General features: G+C 38.2%; 1 protein-coding gene and 1 pseudogene across 2 annotated transcripts; both read right to left on the reverse strand.

Annotated features, from left to right (window-relative positions):
* Positions 1–23,824, reverse strand: LOC116275312 (filamin-A-interacting protein 1). Of its 2 annotated transcripts, XM_031667222.1 has the most exons (3): positions 17,932–23,824; positions 14,253–14,476; positions 1–1,058 (listed from the first exon to the last, which is right to left on the reverse strand). In XM_031667222.1, the coding sequence occupies exons 1-2, from the start codon at positions 20,620–20,622 to the stop codon at positions 14,270–14,272; spliced, it is 2,898 nt and encodes a 965-aa protein (XP_031523082.1). In that variant the 5' UTR covers positions 20,623–23,824; the 3' UTR covers positions 1–1,058; positions 14,253–14,269. The 2 variants fall into 2 exon arrangements, with proteins under 2 accessions (XP_031523082.1, XP_031523081.1); XM_031667221.1 differs by lacking the exon at positions 1–1,058 and having other exon boundaries at positions 13,654–14,476; positions 17,932–23,823.
* On the reverse strand, positions 6,314–6,783 carry LOC103883799 (annotated as a pseudogene).
* Positions 23,825–24,252: the final 428 nt, after the last annotated feature.

Raw genomic sequence — 24,252 nt, forward strand, 5'->3', positions numbered from 1 at the left:
AACTCTCACTGTGTTGCCCAGGCTGATCCTGAACTCCTGGGCTTAAGCGATTCTCCCGCCTTGGCCTCCCAAAGTGCTGGGATTACAGGCATGACCCACCATGCCCAGTCTTATTTTTTAAAAAGATACTGACATTTTAGGTCTGTTTTTATATTCAAGTTTTGGTTGGATTAGATTGTGAGAACTAGCTTTATTTCACAGTCCTTATTATAAGTCGTATACATACAAGTAAATAATTCAATCAGAAGTGTAATTGAACTGTCAGTCAAAGCTGTTCTTATTACCCTCACTGGTTAAACTGGTACATCTCCTTTTATGAATTTGTTCTATATAAAAATCAATTCATCCAAGGTTTTTGGCCCAGAACACCAGAAAGAGCAACTATAGAAACTGATTTTTAGTATTTAAAATTAAGCTTTTAAGTCAGAGCATTATTTGTTAGTATTGAACCATGATCAGAACCATAGCATTGTACAAGCAATAGTAAAACCTCTTCCAGAATCTCCTGCTTCTAAGTTTTACCTCTTGAATTTACCTCAGGAAATATAGTTGTACTTTCTTTTTTTCAGAATTAACAAATTGATAAAAAGAAAATAATTATAGGTTACTATTTTGAATGCAACAATACCAACACTTCGAAGAACTGACAGTGTATTCTGTAGATATATGTGCCAGAGACTATGAAAAAGGGAAACATTTTAGGAAAAAAAATACATTACAAAATGTATTATAAAAAATAAGTTATACATCATGTGCCCATAGACCTGAAAGCTTTGCAAAAAGAAATTTCTTTTGGCACATAGATTGAATTGCTTTCTTGCTACATATTGTCATACTATCAGCAAGGCCATTTTCAGCTTTCACATTATATCCTTAAAAAAAAAAAATCACTGGAAGTAGTAAAATATTTCCAGTAGTGATCAGTAGCATGGAGGACCTTAGTCATGAATGAGGGCTGTCCATTCAATAGGGATTCAGAGGTCATACACACACCCAGTATGTGCTTGGTTTACCATTTCATCTGGAGTTCATTCGTAACTGGTGAATGATGATGCTTTCTATAAAGAGAAAAAAGACATGGCATTTTCAATTAAACTGAAACTGAGAATCAAGCTATATCATTTCACTAAAAGATCATAAATGTTAAATAACAAAACCAACAAAAACTGGTACATGAGGCTAATAGACGCTCCTGCATTACTGTTCTTGGGCAATGTCTTTATATTGGCATATGTACTTTACCTCGAAATTTCTTAAAGCCCTTTAGAAACTACGTCTAATGTTCTGACAATAGTAGATCAGTTTTAATCAAGGTAAGAACTGAAAACAAAGATAGTAATTACTATATACAAACCCCATAATGAGAAACCAGACTATTTCCTAGAAGTAACTAATCTTCCAGCCAAACTTTCTGTTCTTAACAATGTTTATAGCCCTTCAATTTCTTTGTGTGTGTGTGTGGGGGGGGGAATTAGAGTTTTAATAAGGAGATATTATTTCTAAGAAGTCAATAAATATAGGTGACTTACTTTTGTCTCTGACTGCTTCTTTTTTGCATAACTATATGTTTATTATTATTATTATTATTTTTTGAGATTGAGTCTCGCTCTGTCACCCAGGCTGGAGTGCAGTGGCGCAGTCTCGGTTCTCTGCAAGCTCTGCCTCCCAGGTTCACACCATTCTCCTGCCTCAGCCTCTCTAGTAGCTGGGACTACAGGCGTCCGCTACCATGCCCAGCTAATTTTTTGTATTAGAGTAGAGACGGGGTTTCACCGTGTTAGTCAGGATGGTCTTAATCTCCTGACTTCGTGATCTGCCTGCCTCGGCCCCCCTATATGTTTTAAAATATAAATTTATTCTTATAAAAATAAATTTAAACTAGATTGAGATAGTAATTACAATAGTCCAGCACATTATGGATAATTAATATTTATATTCAGCTGGTTTTTCTTTTATAGTAACCTTTATGCCTTCATGAACATGTATCAGTATGACTCACTTCATTCATTTATTGAGGCTGTATACGGTGCTAGGTAGGCATGGAACTACATGTATGACCAAATGAGACAGATTCCTAACATCACTGAGATTATACACAGCAGAGGAAAGAAAATTTTCAAACCTCAAATAGTTTCTTCACCTGAAAAATTTATTATTAATACCTCCTTGTCAACATATGGTATATGTTGTGAGTACAGAAACTTATGTCAGGGTTTATCAATAACATGAAGAAATTTCTACCTATTATTTTCACATTAATCTCAAGTACCTAGTATTTAAGTTTTATTTTTACTTATGTAGTTAGTATATAAGTAAACATTAATTAAATCATATTATGCCATAGACTTGCAGGTTCATAGTAATTACACACAGTGCATGATTATCTGCCAAAAAGAAAATGTTTTCTTAATTTGGTGTCGTTAACTTTACCTCATGATGACCAATAGGTGGAGCTATTTCCATTTTGTCCCTCAGCCTTTTGGCTTGAATTTGAGGTAGATAAGAAAGCCAAGTAGGATGAAATATAGAATGTCTTATATACCTAAGAATATTTAGCTATGAAGGTTTTCTGAAGCTCTTAAGACATACATACTATATTGTACTATGCCAGAAGCCCTAATAAACCGTCTCATTTTTTTCATTGAAAAAATGTTCCAGCTTCAACCTCTTTAAATGCCTAAAAATATATCAAAATCTTCAGGCAAAAAAATTTAAATACTAATTAAATAATATGTAGTTAAAAATTAGCATCCAAAATAAAAATGATGTTTCTCACTACTTTAAAAAAAAAAAAAAAAGTTCTGCAGTAGATTCCAAATAGTAAAAAGACCCAGGTCTCAAATCTCCCTGGTAAAATTAAAGTATCTCCAATTTCCTTCCCTTAAGAAAGCATAGATAAAGAGTGAAATCAGAATTGTTCTTATTGTGGATGTAATTCAGAAATCTTTTGCCTTTGCTTCCACGGTACAAAATAAGGGTATTAGAGAGCATCTCAAAAATCCCTTTAAGGGTTAACATTTTGTATTACTACAATACCTTCTTTCTCCTTCAGTGTGCAGCAGTGGAAATTTACAAAATACTAGGATTAAGGCAATTTAGAGTTGTCTTGTCTTAATCCTAGCATTTTGCACAACTTAGTTGCCTTGTCTTTTTTTTTTTTTTTTTTTTTTTTGAAGTGGAGTCTCGCTCTGTCGCCCAGGCTGGAGTGCAGTGGCGCGATCTCGGGTTCACGCCATTCTCCTGCCTCAGCCTCCTGAGTAGCTGGGACTACAGGCGCCCGCCACCGCGCCCGGCTAATTTTTTGTATTTTTAGTAGAGACGGGGTTTCACCGTGGTCTCGATCTCCCGACCTTGTGATCCGCCCGCCTCGGCCTCCCAAAGTGCTGGGATTACAGGCGTGAGCCACCGCGCCCGGCTAGTTGCCTTGTCTTAATCCTAGCGTTCCGAAATCTCCATCATAGTAATAAGGGTCCGTACACAGAAGAAACAATGTCTTGGTGGACCAAAACATTTAATTACTGTATTTAAATTAGCAAACTCATAATCCTTGCATGTTATGTATGCTAATGCTATTAATCAGATTGTGTTATTAAATCAAATCTCAGAAATATTTGATAATGCTAAATAAGAGTTTATCTTATATAAATTGTACTTTAATAAAAGTAAGCCCCAAATTATGTTGTTTATATGGAGATATACTTCATTTTATTTCTAGAGATAGTGAAATAAAATCTATATGATATTGGCTGTATTAATTGAAACTTATTAAACAGATTTACTAAATCTATAGTTGCTTATTAGCTATGTTTTCCCCAGTCTCAACTGACCAGTACTGGCCAACATGGTGAAACCCCATCTCTACTAAAAATACAAGAAATTAGTTGGGCACGGTGGCATGCACCTGTAATCCCAGTTACTCTGGAGGCTGCGGCGGGAGAATAGCTTGAATCCAGGAGGCAGAAGTTGCAGTGAGCCGAGATGGCACCACTGCACTCCAGCCTAGGGGACAGAGCAAGACTCAGTCTCAAAAAAAATATATTGCTTTCAGCCATTACATTTTGAAGTAACTCATTATACAGTAAAATTGTCTGAGGTACATGCAGTCCATGTTGCCAGCAAAAAAAAAAAATTAAATACATTTTTAAAAATTAGTGCTTTGGGGATTAATGCCATTCTTTATGTAAAAAAAAGAGACACTTGATTTCCCAAGTCTCTTCCTGTCTTTTTATATATAGTACAATAAAATAATGTTGTAAATCTTATGAAGTTACAGATTCAATGAGCAAATTTTATTCCATCTCCTACTGTCTTCATTTCATCCCAGAACAAGATTCAAATATAGGTCATTTGGGGCCTCTAAAATAACCTCAGTAAAATCAGGTATAATTTTTCATAACTTTTCTTCTTACAGATCATAATTTTGCACAAGTATCATAATTTTTCTTCTTACAGATACCACTTTTCTGACAATAGTGATTTGGAGAGCACTTTATAGGCAGATTGGAACCAAAGACCATAGGTATTTACCACCTCTGTCAGCAAACTCAAAATAACAAAGCACTTAAATTTGGGGCCCTCTGATATGAAGATGTTTAGTAACATAATTTCCTTTTTTTCCTAATTGAAAGTTTAAAAAACTCTAAATTTCAATGAACATATACATATGAGACACTGAGTTTTTATATATTTTTGACATTAGTGGCTTATAAAGTGTACTTAGAGACAATTTCCCGTATATGTTTCTCTCTAGTGTTACCCTGATGTTTTTTTCTTTAAGAAAACTTCAGGTAACACATTAAATACATTATTTGTTATTACGACATTATTGTGAAATGGTATAGTTTTTATTAAGTCTTTTAGTACACTAGCTATTGGATAACTTCCTGGAAAGGAAGTTCAACATGTTATCAATTCCTAATTACACTTGATTTCTGAGCTTACTAAATATTTATCCTCCTTGGGTGGTATCCCAAAACTACTAGCCAGTCATATGACTTGAGATCCAAAGCTGTATGCATGAGAGAGGATTTGGGGAGGCATTTGGGGGAGGATGTCTCCTGAGTGCAGAGTGAGGCAACCTCACAACAAATTAGAATTCTGTTTCCTCCCAGGAGGTCTCCTTGGCTGTAGAGTGGGAAAGATGTATTCCCTAAAAAACCAATACCTCCCTCCCAAGTAATTCATGTTTATACACTGCCAAACACTGCAAAGGAACACTTGAGCTCTAAATTAAAAACAAACAAACAAAACATTCTTCTCTAGCAAATAAGGCCACATCACTTTAATAACTAGCCTCTAAGTTCACATACTAAAGACAAAACATACCAGAAATTCAACTTATAACAAGATGTTACATCAGCAAAGGAGGACTGCTTTATCCATAGGAAGCTGTACACCAAGTTACAGAACAAAAACATGTCCTCTTGGATTTTGCATCAGTTTGCCTATATATAGCCTGCTTCCCATGTTCTGTGGCCCCCTACCCACCAGGGGCTCTGCCTAGAGGTACCAGGTTAGGGCTTGCTATTCTTCCCCTCCCCCGACCAACTACCAAACATCAGCTTTGAACCTACTGGCCTCAGAACAACTTGTCCAGTGCAAAAATGCCCTGCATTCTATATACCATTTAGAAGTACTTAGATATGATTTACTCTTAAGTTTCTCATTTTCATAAACTGCTTCAGGGTTCAATCCTGTTATTATCACATTCAGAAATTAATCAGAGTTCTGTTAAAACATCTGTTTTAAATAGGAAGTTCAAGAAACTTCCTCTCTTGATTTGGACTTGTATTCCTCTTTTGGATTCAGATCAGCTAATTAAAAATACTTCCGCTAATAGGTTCTGTCATTTGCTCTAGGAAACTTTTGAACCAGATGATACAAACTCTCTTGGGAGTTCTCAACCACCTAATAGTTTGTTTGCTTCCTTCCAGCAGATTTCCCACTCTACCATCAGCCCAAATTATCCCCTTACCTCCCCAGGATGCAGAAGTCACCAATAATCACAGTCATAACTGATAAATTCTTTTTTGGCAAGCTAATTTCTTATCTCCAGCATAGATTGCTGTTTTACAGATACAAGCGAATTTGAATTAGTTCCCATATGTAACGTTAACTATAAATAAACACTAAGTAATGGAAAAATAGGAAAGTATTTGAGCAAAGCATGCGGAGGTTCTACTTTTTTTTTTTTTTTTTTTTTTTTTTACCAAAAACACCTTTATTCTTGTCTTCAAAGAAGAAGCTCTTTTCTTCTTTTTCCAGGATAATCATGATTAACTTACAAAAATGGGTACACACCTTCAAAGCACTTCCCTTTAACGGGAAACTTAGCTTTATGGGATTTAAACATTAGAAGGTGGGGGGAAAAAAATTCCATTTTCTTGTCATTAAGAGACAAAACAGAATCTAGCATAAGTCAAGGAAACTCATTCACACTTCAGGTCCTTCTCCTCCAGGAACCAGCATTGTTATATTATTTCCATTTAGCAAAATCTGGTCTAATTTAGTAATCCTTCTTCCTTATGGTGTGATTTCAAACTCAGTGACATCTTCCAGTACCATATTGACAAAGTCATCAAATCCTAGAAGAGTACCAACAATTTCCTTATCACTCTTCATCACAATGTGAATTCTTGATCCTATACATTTGTCCATAAGCTCTAATGACAGCAGCTGTGATGGGTTGGTAGTAGCGTTAGCCGCCGTGGCTATGCCGTAAGTGGGTTCTACTCTTTTAAACACAGATGGTAAATACCTAGGTTGTTCTAAGTCTATGGCTAGTCACAGAATAGCATGCAAAATAACATTATGTGTGAAAACTGAGGTCACTGCACTTTTTAAATGAGGACAACAATATTCAAAATATTATTATGAGAACTTTTTCACATAGTTTCTATATAAATATCTTAGTAGCTCAAAATCATTTAGCAGTATTATTTTGACCCAGCGAGTATGAGTGTTTCAATCTATGTATGCATGTACACTTTACTCACTTGAAGTAGTTTCATCATATGAAATAATGAATAACGTACTAGGAGAAACTGAAGAACTGATTTTTTGGTCCTGGTCTTATCATTAATAAGATGGTTAGACATCTGTATGCCTCAGGGCTTTTTTTAAAAGGGTTTGTTGCTGTTTGCCTTCTTTAGTAATAGATAATTATCCTCTTGATCTCTAAGGTCTACTTCAGTTCTAACCAGTTCTGTGATTTTGCATATATGTAGCATTAGCAGAAGTAGAGAGGCCAAAAGTACTTTTACCGGATAAGTAATTAATCATTAGATCTTAGGAAAAGCATTGTAGCAGGATCTTGTAAGGTGCTTGCTAAACAATAGTGAAGCATATTATATTACGACTCTAAGGGAGAATGCCAGAACCATAAAAAATTATAGCTCCATGCTAAATCATAGGCCAAGGTAGGGTGATATGCCAAAGGTTACACAACCTTTTGGTGGTAGAAAAGAGTGTGGCTCCAGTCTCATGGTTTTCAGTTCTCTCAGGTATCGAGTCCATTTTTCAGCAGCCCTTCTTCTCTGGATATTCACCCTAATATCTATCCTAAATCTAAATCCTGCTTTTTGGTGGTGGTTGGTCCTTTAAAATGAGAGCCTCTAATCCTATTTTGAGGGTCCTTCATGAACTTGAAGAGCATGAGACAAACCCCTGAAACCTCCTCGTTCTTGAAGTGCCTTTGTGTTCAGCTGGGGGAGTCGGAAAGGGTGAGGAAAGGGCCATTTGTAACTCATGCATGTACTGTGTGTTTATACTTCACAGAAAGCTCTCAGGCCCCTTTCTTCGCAGGCATGGTGGCTTCTGAGGTGAGAACTCCCCAGTCCAGGACTCCTGGCTGTTTTGCATCCATCACCTGCTGTTGTGCCTTTGGAGGGAAATAGAAGTAACTTTCACCACCCAAAAATGACAGTACCTGGACTTCCCGTAATTCTGCCACCTCATTACCTGCATGTTCTCACACAGGACTTGTTAGCTGCTTCCATGTCATTCTCACTGGTTTGTGTTGCAAAGAGAGGAATCAGAAATAGCTCTTGCTTGCCCAACTTTCTGCCATTTTTCAGCTGCTAGTTTTGTTTATCTACAGTGAGTGCCAAGCTTTCTACAGCAGTGGACAGGCCTTTAAACCCCAGGATAGATTCTGAAATAATTGTTTATCTTCCTAGAAGAGGTAATGTTCATAAAATAGTCTTTGAACAGAGGACACATCTGCCAAAAGAAAAATAGGAGAAAGGGCAATTCAGGGAGAAGGAACAAATTGAGCAAGTCAAGGAAGGGTGGCATGGCCTGACAGTCAAGCAATTATTTAAGCCTGGAGTGTGGGGGTCCTGCCAAGGGAAGGGAAAGGTGCTCAGAAGAATGGAGAAGTAGAGCCCAGTCACAGAGTGCCTCAAGTACATAGCATTGTATTCTGTGAGTAATGAGGAACTTTTGGGGGGTTTTCAAATAGAGATGATTATGATATGATATGATTTGATATGATATGATATGATCAACTTGCACTTTGGAAAACTGCAAGAATGAAAAATGAATCCTAGAGTTTTGAGACTGGAGATTACAAGACCAATTAGGAGGGTATCAGAGTAACCCAGATGAAAAGTAGTTAAAACCCTCAATTTAGGCCATGGTAGGGGAAATGGAGAGGAGGAATCAGCTGCTAGAGATGTTAGTGAATAAGCAGGACTTGCTGAATGAGGGCAGAAGGAGAAGGAGAAGCATAGATGGCTACCAGGTTTCTAGCTTGAGAGATTGAATGGGTCAGGATATCCCTGTTGAGATGGAGAATAATAAGAGAAGGAGAAGATTTGGAGGAAGACGGGGCAGTATTGAAAATGGTTTTTGGACAAGCTGATTTGGAAATACACACTATAAAGATGGATACACAGTTGGTGATAGAAGTTTGGGAGTCATCAGCATCTGGGTGTAGATGAAATAACCAGAGCCAGCTTGTAGAGCAAGAACATGGCTTTTGATAGAGATGTGGGAAACATCAATCCTTATTGTGTATATATAAAATAAGGAGCCAACAAGGGAAACTGAAGCAGAGCAAAGAGGTGAAAAAAGCAGCAAAGCAAATTAGATATCTTGGTCATTGAGGGAAAAGAGCACAGCCTAACTCTGCCTTGCCCTTACTAGAGACCAGAGGTTTGTTTTCTGGAAAAACTGACCTAAGAAGTTCTGGACCCAGACACAAGAATGGGCAGCAGACGGATTGCAGGGGAGTAAAAAGTTTATACCTTGAGCTGTGAGATTCTCATCTTACCTCCCCTAACCTGTTCCCAGAATTCAGATAGTCTGCCCCAGAAAGGTTACTGGAGGACTTTTCCCTTTAAAAACTATTAGAAGATGTAAAGAGGAAGAGAGAGAAAGCGAGAGAGTGAGAGAGAGAGAGGATAGATAGATGACTGATAGATAGATAGAGAGATATATTAGATAGATGATAGATTAGACAGATGATAGGCAGATCGATAGATCAATAGATAAAAGAAGTTGAATATAAGAAATCAGGGAAACAGATAACTCAACATAGGCAAAAGGGCAACAACTGTGCAGCAGGCCTAGAAAACAACCAGTCCAGACTGAATATGGAAGCAGAAGGCTGAATAGGAAGGCTTCCAGGGAAAAATATGAAACTGCTGTGTTTAAGTGTTTGGAAAAATTACTGATAGGTGTTCGGCAAGTCTAATGGAGCATTTGAAAACATATATATATACATACATGGAAAACCAAGCAGATGAAAAATTAAAACAATTATTCTTTTGAAGGGGGAAATGTGGTAACAGGAAGAGAGCAAAATCATAGTATACTACTTGGCTCAGCAGATAGTAATATTTATTTTTATTTATTTATTTTGAGACAGGGTCTTACTTTGTCACCCAAGTTGGAGTGCAGTGGCACTATCTCTCACTGCAACCTCTGCCTCTCAAGCTCAAGCAATCCTCCCACCTCGGCTTCCCGAGTAGCTGAGATTAAAGGGACGCACCAACATGCCTGGCTAACTTTTTGTATTTTTGAGGCTGCAGTCTAAGTTTTGCCATGTCATCCAGGCTGGTCCAAAACTCCTGAGCTCAAGTTATTCAGCTGCCTCAGCCTCCCAGAGTGCTGGGATTACAGGCGTGAGCTACCGTGCTATATTTAAATTTAAATTTGCACTGCAAAACACATAAATATATAAATGTTGGCTGCTGATTTATCAAAAAGTTGAGGATGTAATCATATTGGGAAAATGAGAAAAAGGAAAGAGAAGGGATAAGTGAGAAGGTTAAACCTTCAACCATCAAAACAATAATGTGAAGACAAAAGAGATCTAAAATCTAGAAATAAAAAGTAACAGTATAAGCACCTTAGTTAGAAATATGGAGATAAATGCCAGAAGAAACAGCTAAGAATTGGAAGTGATTTTCTCCGGGGGACAAAACTGAGGCCTCAGGGAAATGGTAAGGAACATCTGTTTTCATTGTCTTTTAGCTCTGGCTTATATTTGAACTATGTATATGAATTTTTTTATTAAAAATACAAAGTGATTAATGATAAATGGGAAGTGCGAGACTGGAGGCAGGAAATGTTGAGTGTTCTCTCAATAGCTCATCTGGGCATGGAAGGAGACTGGGCAGTAGCTATAGAGGACTGCATAGATGAAGGAGGAATTTTGCTAAAATGAGAGAGGTCAGAGGATAGCAAGTGAAAACGAGAAGTGGAAAGACCAGAGAACAAAGAAATAACCAACGATGAGACCCTAAAAGAGACAGAAAGGAAACATTATCTAGGTTGGGGAAATTTTGGAATCATATCTTCCTATTTCTTGGGAAATCCTCTCTATGCCCATCTCTTCATTACTCGTTCTCTCTCTCTGCCTCCAGCCTCCAGTATAAATGTGCTCTTCATATCTATAACCCTGTGTTTTTCCCAACGAGGAAAGTCTCACCCTTCCCCCAGTATTCTGAATCTGGGGAATAAGAAATTTAAATATTTTTACATTTCATATTCTTAAACTTGTTTTCATGTCTCCGAAATTATACTCTTCCCACACTACACATGAAAGCTATTTTTCACTTCTTTCTTGAAGACATTTGAGTAAGAGCTCTGGGTACACCCTTAATGAATACCCTAAAATCTCTAGAGAGAGCACGATTGCCGCCCATCAACCAGTCCTCACTGGAAATACAATTGAAACACCAGTAGAAACTGAATAACTTAAGCAGATGACCTAGATATATAGCTCACATGCAAAAAAAATAATAAACACTCTTGGGGCTATGTCCCATATCGAAACATTTCTGGAATCGTGCATGTAAGGTGGACACCACCATAGTGTGCTGAAATAGTCAGCACCTTACAATTATTCTCAGGCAGTGAAGACCAGGGTCTCCTCTGTAGCTGTGTAGGTCGTGTCCTGCACATCCCTAGAGGGTACCAATGCACTGAAGTCTGTGGAAATGACCCACCCTTCCCACCCCCAAGTCACCCACCATCCCAAGATTTCAGGGTGGGGCCTGAGCAACAGCTGTACACATCAGCCACAGTGAGACCCCTTTTACTTTACTATGTGGTACGTTTCAGGACAGAGAAAATATTGCAAACTTTTAATCCCATTCACCCCTACAAAAGCACATTAAATTGCATCTTAAAAGTACTGTCTTCACAAATGGAAGTTGGATTTGTAATACATTTAGTCCTCCACCTCCTATCCCCAGTGGATTTTATTTCTAATGTGTGGCTTAAAGCAAAGCTATCCAATAAATATAGAGTGGGCTCTAAAATTACAAAGAAAAACTGTCATGGTGGTTGTTCTTTATCATTTCTGAAAAGCAAATCTGTGTAGCAGTTGTACTTTGTGGGTGGCTCTATTCCAATATCTAGATGTATAAACATCCTGTACACGCACTGTTAAGCCTTCAGAGCACTCTCCTGTAGATGGTATGGACTTCCTGGAAGAAACACCATAAGCATGATGTGAGAAGGTAAAAGCAAAAACAGCAGCAAGTGGCAATAAGATTATGATAAAAGTCACTGAAGAATGGCAGGTGGAGTCAAAAGGAATGTGGTGTTTTGTTCTTCTGACACCCTTATTTGCTCAAATACAATATGTTATGGTACAGTAACACTAAATACTTCACAAATGTCAGGTACACATTAGTAAAAACAGTGAATGTCTTCATTTTTGAAAGGGTTGAATGTTCACTTTATGAAAGAGGAAAAATCTTTAAAAAAAATGTAGTCAGTATTCCAAATGGCAATCTCTCTTGTTCAAATTTATCCAAAATCATAAAGCGTTCTTTCTCAGTCTCTCTCTCTCTCTCCTTTGACCTTGAAATCCCATTACTATGGCAGGTCTTTAACATGGCTCCTCAATTTTCTTTTTTTTCCTATTTTATTTTTTGAGACAGAGTCTCGCTCTGTCGCCCAGGCTGGAGTGCAGTGGCATCATCTTGGCTCACTGCAACCTCTGCCTCCCAGGATCAAGTAATTCTCCTGCCTCAGCCTCCTGAGTAGCTGGGATTACAGGCGCCCACCACCACACTTGGCTAATTTTTGTATTTTTAGTAGAGACGGGGTTTTGCCATGTTGGCCAGGCTGGTCTCGAACTCCTGGCCTCAAGTGATCCACCCACCTCAGCCTCCCAAAGTGCTGGGATTACAGGTGTGAACCACCATGCCTGGCTACTCAACATTTTGTAATACAATGTGGAGAACTGATGAGCAGTAGGCAACAGCGATCTGATTAAAGTGAATGTGAATACTATGAGGCATCTACATCTACCACCACTATACACAATTCAAGCCCAAGTTCTGCAAGCGATAGAAAATCTGGTGTGGAAAGGAACTCAGAGAAGAGCTTCATTATCATGACACATGTTGAATCATGAGATAAAAATCTAATCATACATCTTTTTTTATAAAGAATTACGCTTTTTCCCAAATATCAAGAACAGGTGCTATCCATATAATTTTGGAACACTCACATACAAAAATGGAAAACTAAAAATCTGTGACATTTTGCTATTGTATTTTTGTAAAGTTCACTCAGTTGGCTCAAAACTGTCAGGAAAGGTGCAGCCTACATGAGATCTTGTGTGCTAAGCTGTAGGTTACTAGCTTTGAACTCATTTGTGGTTATGTGGCTATGAAGCACAAAGCCCACCTTAACATGGTTAATCTACAAATACACCTGGCATTTTGCATTCACACTCTGCTTCATGCTTATTAAAACATGCCTAAAAATGAAAGAAACTGATTCAAACAAGAGTAAAACTGAGAGAAATAATCCACTTCTCCACACCACACACACGCACATACACACCCAAATCATGAACTGGTTTTACACTTGCAAATCTATACTTAATTGAGAAAAATATTTGAATTCAATTAAGATATGTATGATGTCATTTTTTCCCTTGGCATTAATGTATCAGAATTTACTTTCTGCTAGTTTCTATCCATCACAATCACTTTTGAGCTATAAAAGGCCATTTGGCAGCTCTTTTCAAACTATTCCACAATTTAAATCAATTGCACACTTGAATAGAGCACGAGTCTGACATTAATGATTTTAAAATTATTGCCTAAGAAATTGTGGGAATCTTATGGAGGGGCTAAAACTTCTACAGTACACACAGACACACAAATAAGTAAAACTCTGTTCTTAGGATTCCATATTTCATTTCCATTTTATTACACATTCATATTATTTCCTGAAATCATCTTAGAACCTTTTGTTTTTGCAAAATTTTAGAGGTCCAGGCCCTGTGATAGCTATGTGATGTTTTTTTCCAGCACATAAAGCAAATTCATGATGTGAAAGAGGCAAATGACAATTGTTAAAGTATGTCTTATTTCATAATAGAATTTTTTTAATAAAAAATTATTGTGGGACAAGGTACATTAAATTTGGCTTGCAATTAGGAAATATGGGAGCCAGCCTTGAAGAGCATGTGGCTGAGTCCCCACATCTAACTGATGAGGAAACAGGCTCAGAGGGGTCTACTGATGGGTCCACTTGCTAGAAGCAAAACTGGAACTAGAAACCGCAGGAACTAGCCCTGGCTTCTAGGCAGCAAGCAATAGTTTTGCTAATTTTGTTCCCCAGCATCAAAGCAAATGCACAAAATAGGAAAGACACATGGTTATTAGTTGGTTATTTTATAAACACAATATTTAAAACTTAAATTAGTACATGTAAAGAACTGGCACAAACAGATGAAGGTTCACTTTCACGGCAGCAGTAGCATCTGCACAACATACCCCCTTAGCCACTGCCCTCAGCCCTTCCCCCCTCCGAGAGAGGTGGTGCTGCTGGCTGCAGATTTCTTCAGCTCTATTTTCATAGACTGAGTCTCAGCTCGAGGCTCGAATTTGGTCAGATTTCCTGCTCCTGGGGCTGCCACTACTGGCTTTCCTGCTTTCATACCTTTTGACATAGGAATGCGGGTGGGTGTAGGCCGCTGAGATGACCCGTCTTGTCCTGACTGTAAGAGAGAAAATACGTAGATACAAGGGAGATGTTGGTGAGTTTCCTCTGGATATGCCATCAATCTGAACATTAGTGGGACTCTTGCCACACAGGAACACCCACAGATGACCCTTCCCCAGATAAAATAATTGTGAGAAACTTGGAGTTGGTATCTAATCCACTCTGATTATCTCTCCTTCCCTTCTCTTAAAACAACTTTGCTTGAAACTTCCTTCTCTTCTGAAGCACTAACTCACTTCCTCTGCCCTTACTGAAGATGGCGTTAACTCCAGTTTCACAGAGGAAATATAGACCACCAGGCAAAAACTCAGGCAACTTTACTCCTACTGCTCCCTAAATTACCTCTACACTCCCTCCTTTCTTCCATTTCAGATGAAGCTACTCTCTTTTCACCTCCTAAAGACCTCAAAATCTTCACATGTTATTGTCGCTGCTGACCACATCCTCCTTTTTAAAGTGCTGTGATTTCTTAGGACAGTCTCATCAATTCACCTCTCATATCTGATGACTCCTTTTCAATCTCTTGCTGGCTCCTTGTTCTCTACTTTGCCTGCCTTCTAAATGTGTCACCATGTTCCATTCTCAGCCTCCTTTTAATGTTTAACATTCACCCTGAGAATTGCCTTAGTTATTACCTCATGTATTCAAACCCTGGGACCCCTAGGCTTCGATGCCCTCTAGAAATGCAGATCCTTATTCCCAGCTACTCACTGGACATTTCTGATGTTCCCCAGACATCTCAAATATAACATGCCCCAAACATTACTTATCCTCTCTCCTAAACAGCTAGTCCCTCTAAAGTTTCTCATCTTATTCTCCCAGACAGCCAAATCATAAACCCAAGAGCCACACTCTCTACTCAATTTGTCATGAAATAGTTTTGATCATCTTCACTATATCTCTGTCCTCATTTTCACTATCTTAGTTCAAGCCTGCTCCATCATTAAGATAGAGAATTGCAACAGCATCCCTGTCCCTCCAAGTTATCCTTTAAACTGTTTTCCACACACATCTTTCTAAAACACAAACAATGTTTTTCTCATGATCATTACCCTTTCAGTGGTTCCCTAATATCAATTTCATAATAAGACATGTATATGCCTCCCTTCAATATCCAACCCCAGTTTGCTTCCCTATTTTCTGCCCTTCCATTTTTTGCCCCATGCACAACTGGTAGCAGCACAATGGGACGCTCACAAATCCCCAAGCATGCCAGGCTCCTTCCCACTGCCGTGCCTTTGCACATGCTGTTCTGTCTACATACTCCTTCCCTTTTCCTTCTTGAAAATCCCTCTTTAACTGTGAAACCTCCACTTCTGTGAAGCCTTCTCCATTGACTCCTGTGTACATATCTCTATCATAGAACCACTAAGTAGGTTCCAAACCTGTCTATTCCACTAAGTCAAGAACTTCTACAGTCTTCCTGGCATCCCAGCACCTAGCCCATGCCTAAAGTATAGTTGACACTCAACAAATGTTGACTGAATAAATGTACAAATGAACTACTCTCACTGTTCAAATTCTAAGAAGAGTATTCCAAACCTTTTGTTGTCCTTGATTTTATGAGATCTGATGTACTTAAAATAGGTGGACCATTGAGAACTTAGAAATCGTAGACAGTTGCTTTGAAATGCCACTCATGTGTGAGGTTTAATCAGTAGTCAAAAATGTCGATACAGAGGGTAGGGCTACCTTGATCTGACCCTTAAAAATGGTAAGAAAATGTTATGGCAGAAAATGTGCTCTAAGTTACAATGATTTATACCTCAAATATCTTTTTATAAAATGCAGCAGAAAGAAGCAAGACCCTACACAACCAAGCTGTGCTCCACGTTACCTAAAAAGCAGTATTGGATCACCTGAGGACAGTGAATAATTCTGAATCCTATTTGGCTGATGAGGAGCCAACCAGTAAAAGCTTTACTGGCAAAGCAATTAGTAATTCACACTTTGGAGCCTGCCTTGAGTCTATGTTTGTGCATAGAAAATTAAAGTAAATCATACTTTAATTGAAGTATTAAAGGAAAATAAGTCACAGTTTCTGTTTAAATTATGAACTTCCTGTCTTTCTTAGGAGATTTCAATTTATGCTGTAGAACTTGTTCAGAGTCTAGAAATCATGATTTCTAGTTTATTAGCTTAAGGTAACATCTAAACAGTACAAGCTCTTCTATAATTACATTTGCCAGGTTGCCACCAATAAATGAAGACAATCACTGGAAGTATTTTGAAAAATATAATTTATAATTTATTTATTTATTTACTTTTTTGAGACAGGGTCTCACTCTGTCACCCAGGCTGCAGTGCAGTGGCATGATACTGGCTCACTGCAACCTCCATCTCCTGGGTTCAAGTGATTCTTGTGCCTCAGCCTCCAGAGTAGCTGGGATTACAGATGTGTGCCACCACGCCCAGCTACTTTTTTATTTTTTTTTTCCTTTGTATTTTTAGTAGAGAAGATGTTTTGCCCTGTTGGCCAGGCTGGTAGAATTTATTTTTAAGTTCTGGCTTTTGTGCTTTGCACATGCTTTTCAATAATCATTCATTTAGCCTTCCAGCTAGTTTTGTTTGTTTGTTTGTGATGGAGTCTTGCTCTGTCACCCAGGCTGCAGTGCAATGGTGCAATCTCGGCTCACCACAACCTCTGCCTCCCAGGCTCAAGCGATTCTCCTGCCTCAGCCTCCCGAGTAGCTGGGATTACAGGTATCCGCCACCACGCTGGGCTAATTTTTGTATTTTTAGTACAGATGGGGTTTCACCATATTGGCCAGGCTGGTCTTGAACTCCGACCTCAGGTAATCCACCTGCCTCAGCCTCCCAAAGTGCTGGGATTACTGGCATGAGCCACTGCACCCAACCCCAGCTATTTATTAAATAAATATTTTGAAGCACCTGCTCTCTGCAAGATATGATTAAATAAAATACAGTTTTTATACATGTAAACGCACTTCTCTTTTACTTTTAAAAAACTTTTTGATATTAAAATCTTCTCATCTTATTTTGGAATAAAATATGCCTGTGGCCATATATAACCACATATTGAATACTTTAATTTATAGAAACATAACCTAGGAACAATTTTAATTCTTCTTCCATATAGACCATTTTCCCCATCTCCATTTTAAAAACTATCTTAAACATTAAAATCAAATGTTAAACCTTCTGATTACTATATGCTACCATTTCAAAGAGGCTACCTTTGCAAGTGTTTTATGGCACTGTCCATAATTTACATGAATAGGCGAAGTTTTCCCTCAAAGTTGGCCTAATTTATTAAACTATTAGGTCACTTTTTACATTCAGTTCTGTGTGGATAGTCCTCTGTGAAGCATCTGGATTCAGGCAGCATGAGAAGCATGTGGCTGGGTTTTACTGCGGGTGCTGGGGTAGTCTCACTACTCACATCTCCCTCCCTCCACAGGCCTGCCCTTTGGAGCCTCTTCTACTCACCACTGACTGGGTTCCTCGAGCAGATGACGTTGTGACTGGTGTTATGGTGATAGTGCTCGTCACCTTGCTCGCACCAGGCCGTGAGGAGAGGTGGTTCCTGGGAGAGCGAAGGACAGTGCCGGTGGAAACCTCCTTTTCGGCTGTCACGTTTACTGGTCGGACAGTAATAACTGGACTGACTCCTTCACCTGAAGTCCCAGGGGACCGTTTAAACTGAGACCCTAAGTGAATGTGAATTTTATTGTCCTCTGTGGTTATGATATTGGCATTGGAGTTGTATTTCCGTACTGGAGTTGGAACAGTCTGTTTTTCTGGGGTGACTTTGAGGATTGTCCGTCCCATGGGCATTTCCTGGGATTCGGGAGAAACTGCAATCTCAGCTGGTGCTGCTGATGTAGACACCGTCATTATCTGAATAGGGGATGTGGGCCTGTCTGCAAATGCACCTCTTCCACTTTCTGGAGTCTTCTCTCTGGAAAATGTAGTAATTGTGACTGGGGACATGGCTCGTTCTGGGCCAAGAGTTGTATCTCCACTTTTTTGTTTTTGAGGCATAACATTTGGTGATGGAATAATGGTTATTCTTGGTTTCTGATTCCCTAAGGTAGGAATGACAGTGGTACTAGAAAAAAATTCTTCAGATGTCGGGCTTGTTATCTCCAAAGTCGCAGTACTGTTCTCGTGGTCTGGTGTCACTCGAATATGCAGGGGCTGGCCCTGCTTTGGTGAAAGGACTACCTCTCCTGGGTGCCCTGGATTGGAATTTGTTCGGGGCCCTTTCTCCTGAGTGATTGAGGGGCCATTTTCCCTCTTTCTCATCCATGGAATCCAAGACTTTCTCATAGTGAGCTCATTTGCTGCTGGAGGATACCTGTCTAGAACAGAGGATCTTTCCATGGGTTTCTTCAATCCCACCTGCCGAAGATTACTCATAATATGATTTTCTTCCTGGAAGGATTTCCGTATGAATACAGCTGGTGTTTCTTCCTCTGTTGCTTCACTGCTGACTGCATCAGTCTGGACTCCAGTTGATGTCACAGGAACATCCACCATTCTTCTTCCATTCACACTGGGCCTAAGAGCTCTGCTGTAGCGCTTGGAAAGCTCCAACTCTTTAGTCAGATTGAGGACCTCCTGCCCCATGTTTTTGTTCTTATTTTCTTCTTCCATAAATCTTTGTTGAAGTACAGAATAATCTACCTGGAGCTGAGAAAGCTGATCTTCTTTGTTCATTAATTCGTGAATCTTCTCTTTAAGAGCTTGTACTTCAGCTTTTAAGTCGCGACTTTTAGCTTCTTCCAACCGAAATCTGTGTCTCAGTTCAGCTTCCTGGCTCACAACCTCACCCTTCTCGATTGCTTTATTCTTGGCAATTTGGTGCTTGATCTCCTCTAGTTGTTGAGAGAGGAAGTTCGCCTTATCCTGCTCAGTTCTAAATTTCTGTTCCAGCTGATCATACTCATCTTCTGTCTTCATCAAATCCCCTTCAACCACTTCCAATTGTTGGAGACGTTTCTTCAGTCTCTCAATTTCAAGTGTTAGTTCCTTAATCTTATTATCATCCGGGCAGGTGAGCTCAGACCCTTTTCGTGACCTTCCTCTTGTTATTTCTCTTTCCACTTCCTCTATACCATCAAGTCTCTTCTTTAGTAAGTCAACACTGCAGCTTAATTCAGAGGATTTTTCTTCTTCACTTTTCAATTTGCCTATCAACTCATCTCTTTCTCTTGTCAAGTTGTATACTTTTTCCTCCATTTCAGATTTTAATTTTAAAAGCTTCTTACTTTCTTCAATTAGTTTTTCAGTTACATCCATAACTTTTCCTTGTTCCACCTTAAAATTTTTATTGAGTCCATCCACTTTTCTCTCTTCTTGCTTTATTTTTTCCATCATATTTTTCCTTTCATCAACCAGCATCACGGTAAATGACTTCAACTTCGTAAGATCATCTTTTAGGCTTAATTCAGCCTTTTCCAATCTACTTTCAGAACATTCCAATTCTTTAACTCGACTCTTGACCACCTCCAATTCATTTAGCAGGTCTTTGGTTAAGTTCTTTTCTTTCTCCAGATTTAAATGTAGCTGGGTGCACTCAGATTTACTCTTGCTGAATGCCTCTTCCAATTTCTCCAGTTCAGACATTCTCTTCTGTAGCTTCTCAACTTCAAGTTTGAGCTCCTTACTATGGTGTTCTTCCTCTTGCAACTTCTTCCTCAGTTCCCTACACTGGGATTCAGTTTTAGTGATCTCCTCATCTTTACCTTCCATTTCAAGCACACGCTTTCGAAGATTTTCCACTTCTGCCATGAGGCTAGAATTTCCACATTCTCCTTTGGCAATTTTATCTCTTAATTCCTGAAGTTCTTCCTCTGCCTTCTGCAGATTTTTGTTGGTCTCTTCTAGCTCCTCGATTCTTTGGGTTAAGCCAACCAGTTTGAGTCTAAGTTGCCTATTGTGAGACTCTTGATTAGCCAGTTTAGCATTCATCTCTTCATGCTCTTGAGAAAACCTTGAAGCCTTGTGTTCAAAGTCTACTTCTAACTTGAGCAATTTCTGTCTGTCTTCTTTGGATTTGGAAGTAATGGCTTTGAGCTTTTCTTCTTCTTCCCTCAGCTTCTGAGTAAGATCCTGTACTTTCTGGCTTTGCAGGCCAAGTTGTTCAATGTGCATTTGTCTTTCATCCACCAGCATGAGTGCAAAGGACTTGAGTTTGACAAGTTCATCTCTTAGTTTATTGAGCCGTTTAGTATTTTCCTTTTCTTTGCGGGCTTGATAAGCCTTTTCTTGTTCAAGGAGCTTTTTTAACCTAGAAAATAAAATATGCCTATATGTTAAAAGAGTAATCAGCAAACAGATTTAAGCATTGATATTAAATAAAAAACAAAATGCTACTACAATAAATCCCTTATCAATTGTTATAATATCAAGGTTTAAAAAATAGCCATTAATGAAACTAATGTGAAGTCAAAATATTAGTTACCCTTAGGAGTAGTGGCTAGAAGGGGGCATGAGGAGGGCTTTGAGTGTAACTAGTTTCTTTTTTGTAATTTGCGTGCTTGCTATACAGGATTGTTTAGCTTATCTTATGAAATTTCAGTAAGCTGAACACTTCTGAGTATCTTTCTGCATGTGTACTATACTTTAATATAGTGGCCATTAAGTAAAACTTAGGTTGTGCAATAATAATGACTATGTCTTCTGTATCCTTGGTGTTAATATTTACTTTATTCTCAGAGTAACTCTATGAGATATGTATTGCTACTATCATCACCATGAAAAAACATGAGATACAGGGGAATTCTGTAACCTGTCACAGATCCCAGAGTCAGTAAGTGGTAGGCCTGGATTTCAAACTTGGCCAGGAAGCCTCCAAAATTCTTGCTCTCCATCTCTACATCATATGATTTCAGGAAATAAATTTACTTTAAATGATAGTAAAGGTTCAGAAAAGAAGCAGCTTTGGGTTTTCTTATTTTAAACCCTTGACATAAACTATGTAACTGTCTCCTGGAAGGGACAAAGTAGGACTGGCTTTCTGATACAAAAGCTGATTTACAAAAATTGATTTTTAGTTCACACCAGAACTGGCACAGGAGTTTTTTATTTAAATATTTTTTTAAATTCAAGAACTAGGTAGGAAGGAAATCTGTATTACTATCAATACGAAAATGTGGCAGCCACAGGAATTATTATGTTTCACATGTGTGAAATACATTTTCTCTACGGTGTTTATGCGTCTCTGTAAAAAGTAGGAATATAAACATGCTGAAGTAACTATTTACCATTCTTGGGTTGGTCAGTTAACTTGTACTAATTATAATAGTTTTTTTATTTACCCATAAAAACAATTAAATTTATAATCATATTTGCCATGTTATTGTAAGAATGCATTTTAGTAATTAATAGGTTTATAAAGGAAGTAAGTTATAAACAACCAATGACATGTACTTATTTAAGTATAATAGATTTTATTTTTTCCAGTGTATTTTGCTCCTTTACTATTCTGACTGATTAATTTCATACTTATGACTAGATTAGCTATTAGCAAAGTAAATAGAATTTAATAATCTCACATTGCATTGTGCAAGAAATATTTGTGTGGTTTTTTAACTTGTCACTGACTGAAAGTTAGTGTATAAGAAATATTTAAACATACATTAGTAAAGCACAACAGAAGCTATGAATAATTAAATACAGTGTGAGATAAGTATTACAGAAATGGCTCTGATCATGTCATTAAGATTTTTTCACAGAATTAACTTTTATAAAGCATGATTGTGTCTTAGCATCTCTAAACTAATGCATAGCCTCCAAAAATCATTATGACTTTATCCCTAAAATAGGAGGAAAATATGATCTTTAAGTCCTACTGATTTGCACAAGTGATACTGTAACAGCATCACTAAATGTGGTCCTTACATGTAGTAAAGAGCATTTTTATTGACCATGTTCTCTCTTTTACTAAAAATTGAAACAACTGAAATAATGTCATAGAACCATAGATTAGGGAAAACTTTTCAGGATATTTTCAACATAAAATGCCATTTTTAAATTCCTTGCCCTTAACTGGACTGTTAGAGATTAATTTATTGAAAACGTCACTGCTTCCAATTCTAAGCTTAACATGTGAAAACTTCTAAAAATATATTTCTAGGAATACTATGCCTCTATACTGTTAGAGGCAGTGGGTTGGAGTGACTACAACATAGGTTTTGGAGTCAGACATAACCAAATCTGAATTCTGACTCTCACTTTCTAACTGTGTAATCTCTGACCAATCACTGAAACTCTCTGATTCTCAATTTTTTCACCAATGGAGGAAAGAGGGAGGGATATTAACCCATTTATGCTGGAGGTTGCAAATTTTTTTGTGTGAAAAATCAGACCTCGGTGATGACCTTGAGCAGCAGGATATAAAAACTCCCACAAGCTTAGCGTTCCAATAATGGAACACTAATACCAACCATATAGAATTGTTCTGAAGATTAATTGAAATAGTAGAAGTAAAGTGACAGATACATAGACTCAATACATGAATGTAATAAAGCATAAAAAGATAAGAATTATAGTATATGCTATTGGCTTCATCTGGAAAGACTGTCAGTGCTTTCTGTGTTTAATCAATAAATATTTTTGTCATTATCCTGTCTTTGATAGTAAAACTTGGGGCACTAATGTTTCAGCCAGAGAAAAGCAGAAGGCATTCCGATCAGTAGGAAATTCCATGAGCTAGACTGTGATCTCGGCAGGAATTTGGCTTCCAGGAAACCACATTTTTCACGTTCTCCTAGCTGTGATTATTTCTGTTTTTCTAATCCCATTAGCTTAGTCTCCCTCCAGTTCTCTTTCACCACATCTTAAACCATGCCCATCTTATAGTTAAAGTGGCTCTAACAGCAATACCAGGCTCATTCTGGTATTACATTTTGTGTGCTCCCAAAACCCAGTTTCCCAGTTGGTACAGCTGAGGGTCAGATCCAGGATCAAGGTAAAGTTGCTCAGCTCATTTTGGAAGGCCTGCCAATAGCCTTCTGTGCAAATAGACCTGCAATCAAACTTCTTACAGGCAAGACGTTGGGGATGGGAATGATGGGACTCAATACCTGACCTCCTTGATAAGTTCATCTCCAGTCAGTCTCTCCTGTTATCTAACATTCCTTGCAAATGCTGTGTCCTCTGCTTAGTATTTCCTCCCTGCTCCTTTTTTTCATTCTGTCACACTCACCTGAATGTTCCTGGCTAGTTTTTCATCCTCTAACTTTCACTTCAATGTCACTTCTTCAAACCCAATTAAGTCAGAACTTCTTATAGACTCCTGTAATATCAATATCCTACAGTCTTTTTTTTTCTTAGAGACAAGGTCTTGTTCTGTCACCCAAGTTGAAGTGCTGTGGCACGATTATAGTTCACTGCAGCCTCAACCTTTTGTGCTCGAACTATCCTTCGACCTCAGCCTCCCAAATGGCTGGTGGCTGGGATTACAGGCACATAGCACCATGCCTGGCTAAAATTTTTATTTTTTTGTAGAGACAGAGTTGCCCCTATGTCACCTAGGCTGGTCTTGAACTACTGGGGTCAAGTGATCCTCCTGCCTCAGTCTCCCAAAACGCTGGAATTACAGGTGGGAGCCATCATGCCTGGCCCAGTTTTCTTTTATGACACTTAATCAACTTATATATTTTTTCTTGTATTTCCTTAGAAGCATTCAGAATGTCAACAAAACACCTGCGACTTTTTTCTTTGCAATTACAGAGCGGTATTCAGTTAACAGAACAATTATTTCATATAAGCTGCATCAGAGACAACTGAAGAAGAAAAAAC

The sequence above is a fragment of the Papio anubis genome, chromosome 6 (genome assembly GCF_008728515.1).
Source record: "Papio anubis isolate 15944 chromosome 6, Panubis1.0, whole genome shotgun sequence".
NCBI lineage: Eukaryota > Metazoa > Chordata > Mammalia > Primates > Cercopithecidae > Papio > Papio anubis.

Coding starts and splice junctions, on each gene's coding strand:
- LOC116275312 (XM_031667222.1), bottom strand. CDS start 20,622: ATGCTGGTGGATGAAAGACAAATGCACATTGAACAACTTGGCCTGCAA. Junction 14,477..17,931: donor CTCGAGGAACCCAGTCAGTG/GTGAGTAGAAGA, acceptor TCTCTCTTACAG/TCAGGACAAGACGGGTCATC.